This window comes from Ovis canadensis, chromosome 12 (genome assembly GCF_042477335.2).
Source record: "Ovis canadensis isolate MfBH-ARS-UI-01 breed Bighorn chromosome 12, ARS-UI_OviCan_v2, whole genome shotgun sequence".
Taxonomy (NCBI): Eukaryota; Metazoa; Chordata; class Mammalia; order Artiodactyla; family Bovidae; genus Ovis; species Ovis canadensis.
In genome coordinates, this window is record NC_091256.1 from 91,404,409 (window position 1) to 91,416,460 (window position 12,052).

General features: G+C 66.9%; 1 protein-coding gene and 1 long non-coding RNA gene across 2 annotated transcripts; one reads left to right on the plus strand and one right to left on the minus strand.

The window, feature by feature from the left end:
• Positions 1-2,843: 2,843 nt before the first annotated feature.
• Positions 2,844-5,951, minus strand: SHISA4 (shisa family member 4). The gene is made up of 5 exons (XM_069545091.1): positions 5,432-5,951; positions 4,997-5,168; positions 4,189-4,322; positions 3,438-3,605; positions 2,844-3,323 (listed from the first exon to the last, which is right to left on the minus strand). Exons 1-5 carry the CDS (start codon positions 5,502-5,504, stop codon positions 3,277-3,279), a joined length of 594 nt encoding a protein of 197 aa, XP_069401192.1. The 5' UTR covers positions 5,505-5,951; the 3' UTR covers positions 2,844-3,276.
• On the plus strand, positions 3,093-4,671 carry LOC138416247 (uncharacterized). Its single transcript, XR_011247598.1, has 2 exons — positions 3,093-4,018; positions 4,148-4,671. It is a non-coding gene; the product is annotated as an uncharacterized lncRNA (long non-coding RNA).
• Positions 5,952-12,052: the final 6,101 nt, after the last annotated feature.

Sequence of the window (12,052 nt, forward strand, 5' to 3'; positions counted from 1 at the left end):
CCGCTCACGCGGCGCCCAGGGGCGGGTGTGGGGGCAGGCCCCGCCCTCCGCGCGCCCGCGGTCCCTCCCCCTCCTATGTCGTCCCCGCCCCTGCCCCGCCGGCCGATGACGTCACCCTCCCCGCCGCCCCCGCAGGAGATTGACGTCCCCCTCCCCCGCAGGCCGATGACGTCACCCTCCCCGCCGCCCACGCAGGAGAATGACGTCCCCCTCCCCCGCAGGCCGATGATGTCCCCCCCCGCGGCCCCCGCCGGCCGATGACATCACCCTCCCCGCCGCCCCCGCAGAATGATGCCCCCCTCCCCCCTCCCTCGCAGGCCGATGACGTCCCCCTCCCCTGCCCCCCCGCGTCCCCCGAAGGGCGATGAGGCCCCCCTCATGTCCCCCTCCCACGCCGGCCCATGACGTCCCCCTCCCCCACAGGCCCCGCAGGCCGATGACATCACCCTTCCCGCCGCCCCCTCGCGTCGTCCGCAGGTCGATGGCGTCACCCTCCCCCGTTCCTACCTCTCCCCCTTGCAGGCCGATGACGTCCTCCTCCTCGGGCGGCGGCGCGGCGCCCCCTGGCGGAGACGCTGCCCGGCCTCTCGCGGCGCGCGGACGGAGGGCGGGCGGCTGCACCGGGCGCGGCCCGCCCCGCGGGAAGGCCAGGGTGGCGGCGGGGGCCGCCCTGGGATTAGCCGGGTTGAGGGGAAGGGTCGCTAGGCGGGGCCGAAGCCCTAGCTGAGGGCTCCGGATCCAGACTTGGGCCGGGATCCCCAGCCGCCTCACCCTCTCCGCACCCCGCCCGGGGGCCGGCGGAGCCCCAGGCCGGGCCCATCCGCCGAAGAGCGCCGGGAGGGGAGCGGCGTGTACGGGCCCGGGGTCTCCGGGCTGCAGGGCCCCTCGGCCCGCTCGCCCTCGCAGGAAGCCCGGGCCGGGCCTGGGGCCCAAGGCCTCTCATGCGGCTCCTCTAAGAGGCGAGAGATCTGAACGCGGGTCACCCACCAGGACCACCCGGCCTGGGGAGCCAAGTGGAGGCGGCCCGCTGGGGAGGTGGTAGAGGGGCAGGCGCTGCCCGCCCCACCGGGCACACTTCTTCCAGCCTCCCCTGCTCTGCCCATCTGGTTCTCAGCCGCCTTCTCCCGCTCCTGACCTCCCCCGCCCCCCGCGTTCCGCTGTCTTGCTAACCCCTGGCTCCCAGCCCTGACTGTACATCCAGGTACCTGGGCCCTAGCCCGCTCCCTGCCATCCTCTTCTGGACTCAGGCTCCCCAGCACCGCAGGCCTCGCTGACCCCGGGATGCGGGCCGCCGGCCTTTGTGGAACACACTCCCCCTTCCACCTCCGCTTCCCAGACCCCTCAGCGTCCTACTGCTCCCTTCGAGCTGAGCAGGACCCCCCCCCCCCCCCCCCCCCCGCTTATACCACGGCTGACCCAACCCCTGAGGGTCACGGCTCCTTCCACCCAATGCCACCTTGTAGGGCGGCTGCCAGTTTTCAGGGGCGCTGGGGGAGCAGCTGTGCCCGGTCCCCAGGTGAGGTGTTGGGTCCCAGGAGAGACCAGGGCGTTGCCCTGTTTACCAGCTAAACAGTGTGAGGGGCCTCCTCTCTGCTGCCACCACCTGAAAGCTCCACTCCAGCTCAGTTTCCCCCCTTTTTCTTAAAATTCTCTTTTTTGCAGTGCTTTGCAGTTAATTGATTGGAAATGTTGGAGGGAGGGGGTGGGGGGCTCTGATTGGGATAAACTGCCTCCCATCCTAGACTATGGAGCAATTTCTAATTGGCCCCAGGCTGCTGACTTGAGGAAGCTCATTCCGGTTGGCATGGCCCTGCATTCATTAACATCTCATCTTTCAGGGAAATGCAGAAATCTTGTCCCGCAAACCTCCACCTCCCAGCTTCAGGACAGAGAGAGGGGCTGTCCAAACCTTGGGATGACCTGGTGACCCCTCTCCCAGAACGCTGGCAGAAGCTGTGGCCTGGAAGCCAGGACGCCCGAGGCCCACCTCTCATCCCCATCCTTGGGAAGGGTGGACCTGCAGCACAAGCTTCCCCTCCACCCAGGCCAGGTCTAGGGGTAGAGGTGTGACCCCGGCCCCAAAGCAGCCGGCCCCGAGTTCCCCGCCCTTACTGTGAGAAAAGAGCCTCCAGCGGGCTCTGGGTGCCGCCAGCACAAGGGCCTGGCAGTCCAGACCAGGCCCAGTGCCCTGAGGAATGAAGGAGCCAGCAGGCTGCAGTGGGGCTGGAGGACAGGCAGATGGAGGGGCGGGGAGGGGACTGAGAGAGGGCTCGAGAGGGCTCAGGGGCTTCCCGAGCTGACTTGGCGCTCTCCCCGTGTGAGTTAAAGTCCATCGAGCTTCCTTTCCTGGGTCTGTCACCAGGCCAGGGGGTGGCGGGAGGGGACCGGGCTGACGCAGCAGAGGCACCGAAGTGGGTCTGGGGGGTCTCGTGTCTTGGGCGCCCCTGATGCTCCGAGGCTGCTGACAGCACCTGTCCCGCGGGGGTCCTCTCAGCCGCTGGTCCAGGGAATGCCCTCTGACAGGGGAGGGCAGCCCCAACAAGCTTCCCGTACCCCCGAAGCAGCACCCCCATTCTACAGATGAGGAAATGGAGACCCGGCGACCTTGGGAAACACACCTAGGTCAGTCGGTGGGGGACAAGCGCGAGTCCAGGTGTCTCAGACGGGTGGAAGGAGGTGCCTCTCACGCCGGGCCCGTGTGTGGCATCTGGGACCACGAGGACCCATCCCCCCATGGTGGCAAGATCTGCCTCCCCAGCGTTGGCAGCCTGGCAGCCCTCAGCCCTCTGACACCGGCCCTGCCCTCCCCGGCGGAGTCAGGAGGTGTGGACGGCCCAGCGGGGTTATGTCACCTTGGCTTTAATCCCCCCGGGCGCTGGCCGTGGGGCAGCTGGTGGGGGGGCTTCTGCCCATGGCTGGTGGAGCCTCCCCAGCCCCGCCCCGCCCTCCCCCCGTCCACGGCAGACGAACAGGAGGGGCCCAGCCTTCCTGGCCGGCGTCCTGGGAGAAGGGCTGGAGATAGCAGGGGCCATGCAGGCTTTCCCGCCCTTCCCCCACTCCTGATAAAAATAGTCCGCGTGTCCCAGGCCCTCCCCACCCGCCCCTCAGTCACGGCCGAGTCCCAGCTCAGCTCCTGTTCCTCCTCCCTGGGGCTCCATTCCCAGAAGGTCTCAGGGTGCAGCTGGGCCTGGGGCCTGGCGAGCAAATGCCCCTGCCCACCCCCGGGGCCGGGCGGAGGCTCAGCCTCTGAGGGACGGCAGAGACGCAGCTGGCTCCTCAGGCTCCAGGGTAGGAGGGCTGGGGTGGCACGTACGGGGGAGGAGCTGTAAGCCAAGGAGACGAGGTGAGGGTAGGGGCGGCCCAGGAGGGCGCAAAGGAACCCGACCCAGGCTGCAGGATCCCCAGGGAGGAGCAGGCAGGACGCGGGGCCCACTCACCTGCAGGGTTGTAGACGGGGGGTCCCGCCGGGTAGAGTGGATACTGGGGTGCAGGACCGCTGGGTGGGTACATGAAGCCAGGCTGTGGGGGTGCGGGGCCGGCTTTGGGGTCCTGGGGGTATGGGCACAGTGGCTGCACAGGGACGCCTGTCATGGGGATCTCCTGGCCTGGTTGGGGGACAAGGACCAGCACTCAGGGCACCGCCTCCATGGGGCGCCGGCCCTGCCCCTCTGCCGCCAGACCCTGCTTGGCCGAGTGCAGCAGGGCGCCCGGAGGTGGCCCCCGCTGGTTGGTCTGGGCTCAGCAGGGTGCCCGCTCCGGGTTTCAGAGACCTCCCGGGCCAGATAGCACTGGCCTGGGGGGCGCCCCGCCCCGCCCCGGCCTAGCAGAGCTGCTCCCGAGGGGTCCTCGCACACTGGCCCCCACACGGGGTCACCGTTCCCACACCCACCAGGGCTGGGCCTGCGGGCAGGCACACGATTTTGCACACGGAGCACACCCCATGTCGCTCGCGCGCCAGGCCTGGCCCGCGGGTTTCCTGAGAGACGTGCACGCGCACGGCACACGGCGCACGGTGCAGGTACATCCGCGTACCCAGGCTTCACACGTGTCCCTGCGCTCTGGCTTCCGGGGTGACGGGCGGGCAGGTGTGTGTCCAGACGGGCCTGCTGCTGCCAACCACACCTCCTGACCTCCGGTCCCTCCGAAGGCACCCCGTCCCTTCCCGCGCGGACGCACGGACGGACGCACCTTCGAACGGGCTCTGCAGCTGCTGGCGCCGGCGGTAGAGGTAGCAGCAGGAGCAGAGGAAGCAGCAGATGGTGGTGGCGACCACGGCGACGAAGAGGATCACGGCCGAGGCGATGCCCGCTATGGTCTTGGGACTTGGGCAGAGAACAGGCCTCCTCACCTTCCAGCCTCGCGCAGGGAGTCCTCGCCACGCAGACCGCCATGCTGGCCTGTACCCCCGGCCAGAGAGACGCGGGGCTCTGCCCGTCCCGCTGGGGAGAGCGTCAGCACTGCGCTTCCGCCGAAGGCCGGGCAGCCTCCTGAGCAGCGGCCTCCCCGCAGGGGCTGCGGCGCGCGCCCGAGTCCATGACTGAACAGCTTGGACTCCAACACAGGAGGCCTGACGGGCAGAGCTCCTTTCTCAAAACGCGCTCGGTCACCGCCTCCCCCTACATGCTCTGTATGTCAGCGTCTCCTCCTCCCCAAACAAATTTGAAAGCCCCCTGTGTGCGCCCCCCTTAATGAGGGAACAGTGACCCATCCGGGACCTGTCCTCCCCAAGATCACACAGCAAGTGAGCAGCGGACTGGGGATTGGACCAGTCCGGCCAGAGGCTGGAGCGCCGCTGGGCCCAGGGCTGCCCCTGCCCTCGCCCTGCGCAGGCCCGGGCGGGGGGGGGGAGGGCCCGGCCCAGCCCGCGATGACCACATGACGGTCACCGGCCGGCCGCTCCTGGAGCTCCTGCGCCCTGGAGCTCCAGCCCCGCTTGGGCCCAGGCGGGGTGTCGGCTGAGAGACGGAGGGGGCGGGGCGGGAGGGCCGGCGCCCACCTGAAGGCCAGGCAGTGCTTCTGCTGCCTCTCGGTGATGAGCAGGCTCAGGTCCCGGCAACAGTACCGCTGGTAGCAGGTCCCGCAGCAGAAGGCGAAGAACTCGCAGTTGAAGCCCGGATGCCAGGAGCCGTTCCGGTCCAGGTACCAGAGGCAGTCCTCGCCAGCCAGAGCTGCGGGCAGCGGCGGAGGGGCCCAGTGGCCGCCGGGCCGGGTCTCCGGCCGCCCCCGCCCGCAGCGCCACCCTGGTCCCTGCGCCCGGAGGCCTCGGCCTCGACCCCCAGGGTCCGGCCCCCCCCCTCCCCGTCCAGCCCCCGCGCGCCTCCCCCCTCCCCTCCCAGGGACCCTGAAACGCCGAGGCTCCGCCGGGATCCCCCCGGCGCCCCCGGGCCGCGCGCCGAGGCCTCCCGCCGCGCCCCCGCGCCCCGGCCCTTACCCAGGGGCGCCCCCAGCGCCAGGAGCGCGACCGCGGCGAGCGGCGCGGCCCCGCGGAGCCCGGCGGGCGGCATGGCGCGGCGCGGCGAGCGCGGGGCGCACAGGACGACGCCGCCGCCCAGCTCCGCGGGCCGGCTCGCCCGCCGGCTCCTCTCCGCCTGCTCGGGGCGGGGCTCGCGGGCCTGCGCCGACCCTGCGCCCGCGCCCCGCCCGCCGGGCTCCGCCCCGGCCACGCCCCTCGCGGGGTCCGGGTCCGAGCCGCCCGCCCCGCCCGCGCCGCGCCGGCGGCCGCTGGGCGCTGCTGCGGAGGGCCTCCTGGCCCTCGGCCCGCTCGCTGCCTCGCCCGTGGGCGTCCCCGCCCCCCGAAGGCCTGCGCCTGGTGCCAGTTCCGAGCACTCAGGCGCAGGGGCCACCCCTGACGCAGGACCTCCTCTGCCCAGCGTCCAGCAGGACGTCCTCCGCGGCGGCGGCGGCGGGGAGGAGAGTGGGGGGCCGGGAGTCACCCCGCCCCCACCCGAGAACAGAGGCGCCCATTGAGAGGCCCTCGGAGCAGCTTTGTCCCCGCGGGCCCGCAGACCTGGGCCCTGCCAGCTGCGCTGCCTCCCTGAGTGCCCTTCCCCCTCCGAGTGGCCAGCGCTGGCGTGCGCCAGCCTAGGGCCTCCCAGTGCAGATGGCAGGCCGCGGGGGCCACCTGGGCCGGTCCAGTGGAAACTCCTCCCTTCACAGAGCGACCCCGCGGCGAGCCTGCGGCAGTGCAGAGCGTAGGCGGCCCCTCCAGGGGTCACAGTCTCCTTGCCAGTTTGCCGGTGGCTGTGCCCCTGCTCTGGGGGCACCTGACCAGGCACGTGCAGGGCCTAAGCCAGGGAGAAAATCCAAGGCCCCCTTAGCCGCTCTGCGTGCAGCCCTCAGGGTGCTCAGACAGGCCCCTCGGTTGGGGCTCCCCAGAACCCCATGAGCTAAATCAAGCTCACTGGTGTTATCAGTTCATTTTATAGACATAAGCTGGGACTCGGGGGGAGTTCAAGGATTTGTTCAGGTAATAGAACCCGTAAGTGGGAGAGACACTCTCAATCCAAGTGGCTTCACCTGCTGAGTGGGTGAAGGTGTCTGCAGATGGTATATCCTGTAAGGGTTAATGTCCAAACTATACAAAGAACTCAGACAACTCAACATAAAAAAAAAAAACAACCCCACAGAAGACTTGACTAGACATTTTCCCAAAGAAGATACACAGATGGACAGCAGGCACATGAGAAGATGCTCAGCATCACGAACCATCGGGGAGATGCTTCCGAACCACAATGAGGCGTCACCTCACCCCTGTCGGAACGACTGTCCTCAAAGAGACAACAACAGCTTTATCGTGAGGACGCAGAGAAAAGGTCTGTGCCCTGGAGCTCCGTCAGTGGGGCGTGGATCGGTGGGCCCTGGCGACGGTACGGAGGCGACGGAACCCTCTCCCACTTCGGCAAATCCCACTCCTGGGCGTCCACCTAAAGCAAACTCACCAGTTTTGAAAGACATTTCAAAGGACGTGCATCCTTCCACTCCCTGCGGCATTGCCCGCAACAGTCAAGATGTGGAAGCGAGTGTCTGTCAACAGACAAGTGGGTGAAGAAGTGGGCGGACACACAGTGGACTGCCGCAAGGCCGTGAAGCGGCTCCGCAGTGGGCCGGCTGTTCGGATTCTGTGCTCCCAACGCAGGAGGCCCGGGTTAGATCCCTGCTCAGGGAATCAGGCCCCATGTGCTGCAACTGACTAAATAAATATTTTTTAAAAAGAATGAAACGTTGCCATTTCCAACAGCAGGCTGGACCTGGAGGGTATTATCCTACGTTAGACAAGTCAGAGAAAAACCAGTAGTGTATGATATCACACGTGGAATCTAAAAAAACAAAGACAGTAACACCCAAATGAGCAAACATGAAGCAGAAATAGGGCTGCAGACACAGAGAAGCAGCAGGTGGCGAGCTGGGGAGAGGGCGCCGGACGGAGCCGCGCAACACGCTGAGCAGGAGGCTGTGGCGTGCACGCTCAGCATAACGAACGCTGCGGCAGGTCACATGGAGAAGGCGGCAGCGCGGTCAGGTCTGGGCCCCCTGGTGCTCAGGGGTAAGGAATCCACCTGCTGGTGCTGGAGACACAGGTCAGTCCCCGATCTGGGAAGATCCCACATGCAGCAGAGCAACCAGGCCGGTGCACCAGCTGCTGAGCCCGGGAGCCCACGCTCTGCACAAGAGGATCCGCCGCAGTGAGAGGCTGAGCCCGACAACTAGCGCAAAGCCCCACTCTCCCCAACCAGGAAAACGTCGGCACAGCAGCAACGACCCAGCACAGCCAAAAATAAACCTTGGACAGAACGAAGTCGCGAGTGCCCATCACCAGGATCCATCAGTCCCGGCGCTCCCACCCCAGAAGCAGATGGCGAGTATCTCCTACATCGAGGCGTGGAGGCCCAGCAGAACCTGAACAGGCTGGGGAGGGCGGCGGGGGCAGGCGCGGCCTGGTCCTGCCCTGTGGGCGCTGGCGCCTCCCAGGAGAGCAGAGGCCAGGAGAGGGTCTGCTCCTGCCCAGGACGTGGCTGCTCGTCTGATGGGGGCCGGGGGAGCAGACGTCTGTCCTGACAAAGGACGAAGCTGTAAATGCTGCAGAGACGGACGGACGGAGAGCCCCCGGCTCCCCACCCCCGGCAGCATGTCCGCTTGTCGAGCGCAGGGACCGTGTGGCCCTGTGCTCCTTGTGGTCCCCAGCCCTCACTGCAGGGGCTCGACTGGCAGATGGAGGGCTGTCTCTTCCTGCCTCGCGCCCACCTGAGCCCAGAGCCCATCTGATGGGGGTCCTTTCCAGCACCCCTGCTCTCTGTGCCTTAGGCTCCTCTTTCCTTAGGAAACAAAACCTCAAGCCTCTCCTGTTAAAATGAAACCAAGCAAAGCAAAACGAAACCACCTGTTTCCCAGCCCATCTCCCTTTCTAGCTGTGTCTCTGCTTTTCACTCTTTTCCCCCACCTAGTTCTCCTTAAAACTCACACGTCTGGTTCCAGCTCACTAGGACAGCAGTGATTTTCTGATTGCAAAATTCTAGGAAAACTTTTCAGCGCAGATGATGGGAGGTGATCGGACAGAGGGGAGAACAGGTGGGGGCCGGGGGGTGGGTTGCTCCTCGGCCCAGGGGGCTGGAGCCTGCCCCTGCGCCTGCGTGCTGAGCTGGGCCCTGGGCTGGGGGAGAGGGAGGGGGAGGCTAGGGCGGGAAGGCTGGGGACTGGGGAGGGCCTGCAGGCCTGGAGGGGATTCCCTGCACCTTCTGCGGGCAGACACACAGCAGCATCCTTGCCCCCCCGAGCGGGTCTCCCGGCCCCGGGGGTGGCTGGGCCATCCCTGGACCAGAGGGGACGGGGCATGGAGGGAGATGACACCGGCGACCCCGCAGGTGAGCGGTCCCGGCATATCGAGGGCACCGGCACTGGAAGAGCTTAATTTGCTCCGTTCTCAGGCTGGGGTTCGGAGCTGGACTTCCGTGACTTTGAAGCCCAAGGCGGTCCACTCGCCCTTCTGCCTCTCACGGATCAGGTCTGAGCTGCTCCGAGCCGGGCCTGGTGTGTGGGGCACACCCGTGGGCAGACCTTGGGGTGGGAAGCCGGGCCAGCAGGAGCGGGAAGAGCGGGACCATGACCCAGATTGGGCCTGGCCTGGGGCTTCAGCCGCAGAGTCTGCTGAGTCATCCCGCGGCCAGGCTGAGTGGCTAGCTGGGCCTCCTCCCACCCGCCTGACGCGCCTCTCCAGGTCAGGGCAGGCCGAATGGCATCCCCGGGGCCTCCCTTGCCTCCCGGCACCCTGGGCCCTGGGGCTTCCACTTCTCCTCTTCAGGAGAGCCCCGTGGACACCCTACCCTCCCTGCCCCATGGGCCTCTGTCCACCTGGCTCCTGCAGAGAAAACTTCGTGCTTTTGTCCGATGCAGTCTCGTTGTACCGAAGGAGCAGGTGCTCACTAGCCCAGAATAAACACACGCTCCTCCTTCATCAGGAGGCTCTCCTGGTGTCCAGCGTGACTTGTGCTTGCTGTGGACAGAAGGCTGTCCCCGGCTCAGTCCTTGGGGGTGGGGGGCGTGGGGGCAGCCTGGCAGGAAGGGCACCGAGTGCCAGGCATCTCTGCGGGGCCCGGGGGGTCTGGGCTGAACCCAGCAGCCTCAGGCTGCAGTGGGGCAGCCACTGGCCGGCCCTGGGGGCCGCCCGCCAGCGGTGCTTGGCTGGGGGAGCCAGGTCACCTTCAGGTGGCACCTTCCTGGGTCCGTGGCCAGGTCAGCTGGGCAGGGCGGGGGCCGATGAGCGCTATTTTGGGAGCTGAGGGGAAGAGACGAAGGAGGCTCTGCTTGCAGCTCTTCTGCCTGCCCACTCCCTCTCCTGGGAGGTTTGTGGACACGGGCGTCCGCCCACACTGACCCTTCCCACCAAGCTCTATTTTCAGTCGAGACCCGTGTGAGTCCTCTGCGAGGCAGGGATGGTGGTTGTCCTCGTGAGGCCGACCGTGTAGGTGCACTGGGGGCTCGGCTCATCACCACCCCATCCCACCGGGCATGAGGCAGCCACGTCGGAGTCCATGCCCCTGGCGCACGGCTCCCCAGGACAGACTGGTCATGCCTGCTCACCCTCTGTGGCCCCAGGGATGGAGAGCTGGGCCGGGATTCGGGGGGTGGGTGCCTGCTCGGAACCTCCGGCCGAGGCAGAGGAGCCCGGCCCTGTGGGCTGGAGAGGGCCCCTCGGGCCTCAGCTTCCAAACTTCTAAGTGCAGGGGGTTCAGTTGCACCCCCAACAACTGCAGGTCAGCAGGCTGGGGGGCTCCAGTCCTCTCTCTGCGTGTTCAGTTGGAAAAGATTTGCGGGAAGGCCCTGGCAGGGCCTCGGTGGACCGGCCCCCTGCCCAGCAGGTGAGCCCAAGGTCAGGAAGGGGAGCTAGGCTGAGGAGGGACGTGGTCACAAATCCAGGGGGCAAGAAACGGCACACCTCCTTTCCTTCCGTCACCTTAGGTGAGTCTCTCTCCTCCCAGCTGGCGAGCAGTTTGGGCCATGGTCCCTACAGCTTGCTCCCCTGCCTGCTGGGGTCACACGGTCTCAGGACCTCACACAGTGCAAACTCAGGGGTGGGCTCTGTCGAGGGCTTGGGGGCCTGCACGTCCAGCAGCCTCAGTCTGTGCGACCCAGGCACAGCCACCCACCAGGGAGCCCTGGTGCCTGGCCAGCGTTGGGTCCCGACTTCTGTCCCCTTCCTTCTGGGAGCCCTCTTCCTTCTCTCTCCCTCCCTCGCTTCCCCTAAGACCCTGGACCTAACCTCAGTTCACTTGGGGTTTTAACCTAGCATCCAGAAGCAGGTTATCCTTAAAGAGTTCTGCTTTTCCCCTGCAAAAGCAACTAAGGCAAGGAAATGCAAAGAATGCGGCCAAGTTCCTGGAACAAGTGGAGGGGCAAAAAACTAGTGACAGCAGATTAATACAACTAACAGCAGCACGCAGACCCCCGGCAAAGCTCCGCTCGTCAGGGGGAAGGCAGGCGGGACTCCGGAGCCACCCCCGCGAAGGCTCCCCCAAGGCCCTAATTCAGCAGCAACAGGTGTGAGGTGAGCTGAGTCACCCTAACCCAGCGAGTCAGGAAGACCACCCCACAGAGGTGGGGCAGCTGGAGGGCGGGGAGAGGACACCCTCCTGGCCTGAGCCTGCGGGCCTGGAGTCCAGCCGTCTTCACCTGCAGCCACAGCTCCGAAGCAGGCAAGTTCTCAGAGGGGAAGGACGGGAGGGCGGTGCTTGCAGCCCCGACTCTGCATCTCTGCGCCTCCAGCTGCAAACGCCGTGGACACGGGGCCCTGCTCTGCACGGCCAGGGCCGACCCTGGAGCACGGGTCCCCACTGCACAGTTCCACAGCGGCGCAGGCTTTCTCCACCAACACCTCCAGGGCTAGCCCTCCCCTTGTCCCACGCTGGCTGAACCTCGGGTGCAGAGAACCCAGGCCCACCCCTAAGTTCTCTGTCGCTTCTGACTGGCCACAACGCCCCTCACTGTGGTCAAGGGTCCAAGGCAGGGAGTCTAGGCGAGGTCACAGGTGACAGCGCAGCCATGGCATCGCGTGCTTCTGACAGGTGGACGGCTGCAGCCACCTCCCCCACCCGCCCCCCGGGAGAACCGCCTCTGCCCTCTTCTCAGGCAGCAGGCACTCAGCCTGGAGCTGTGGCTGCTGAGCTTCCCCAGCTAGACTGGCTCCTGGCAGATGGGGCCCTGCGCGTGAGGGGCTTCATATCTGCTGGAACGCCATGGAGCCAGGAGCTGGCTGTGTGCTCCCATCTTCTTGGTGACCATGGGCCTGCTGGGCACCTTCCAAGTACAGGCCCCTTTAAGCTTCCAGAGCAGAGTCCTGTCTGCCTGAGTCCCCCAGCCCTTCGAGCCTCTCTCTTCGACCCGACTTGAGTCCACCACTTGGCCTTCCCCTGTGGAAGCGCCGCCTCTGCCACGCAGTCCTGGCTGGGAAGCAAGCCGGGACACACAGCTCGGGCCTGCTGAAGGCACAGGAAGGCCGAGGTGGCCCAACAGGGCTCCGGACGCCATGCCCTGACCCCAGCCTCAGTATACACGGGGATTT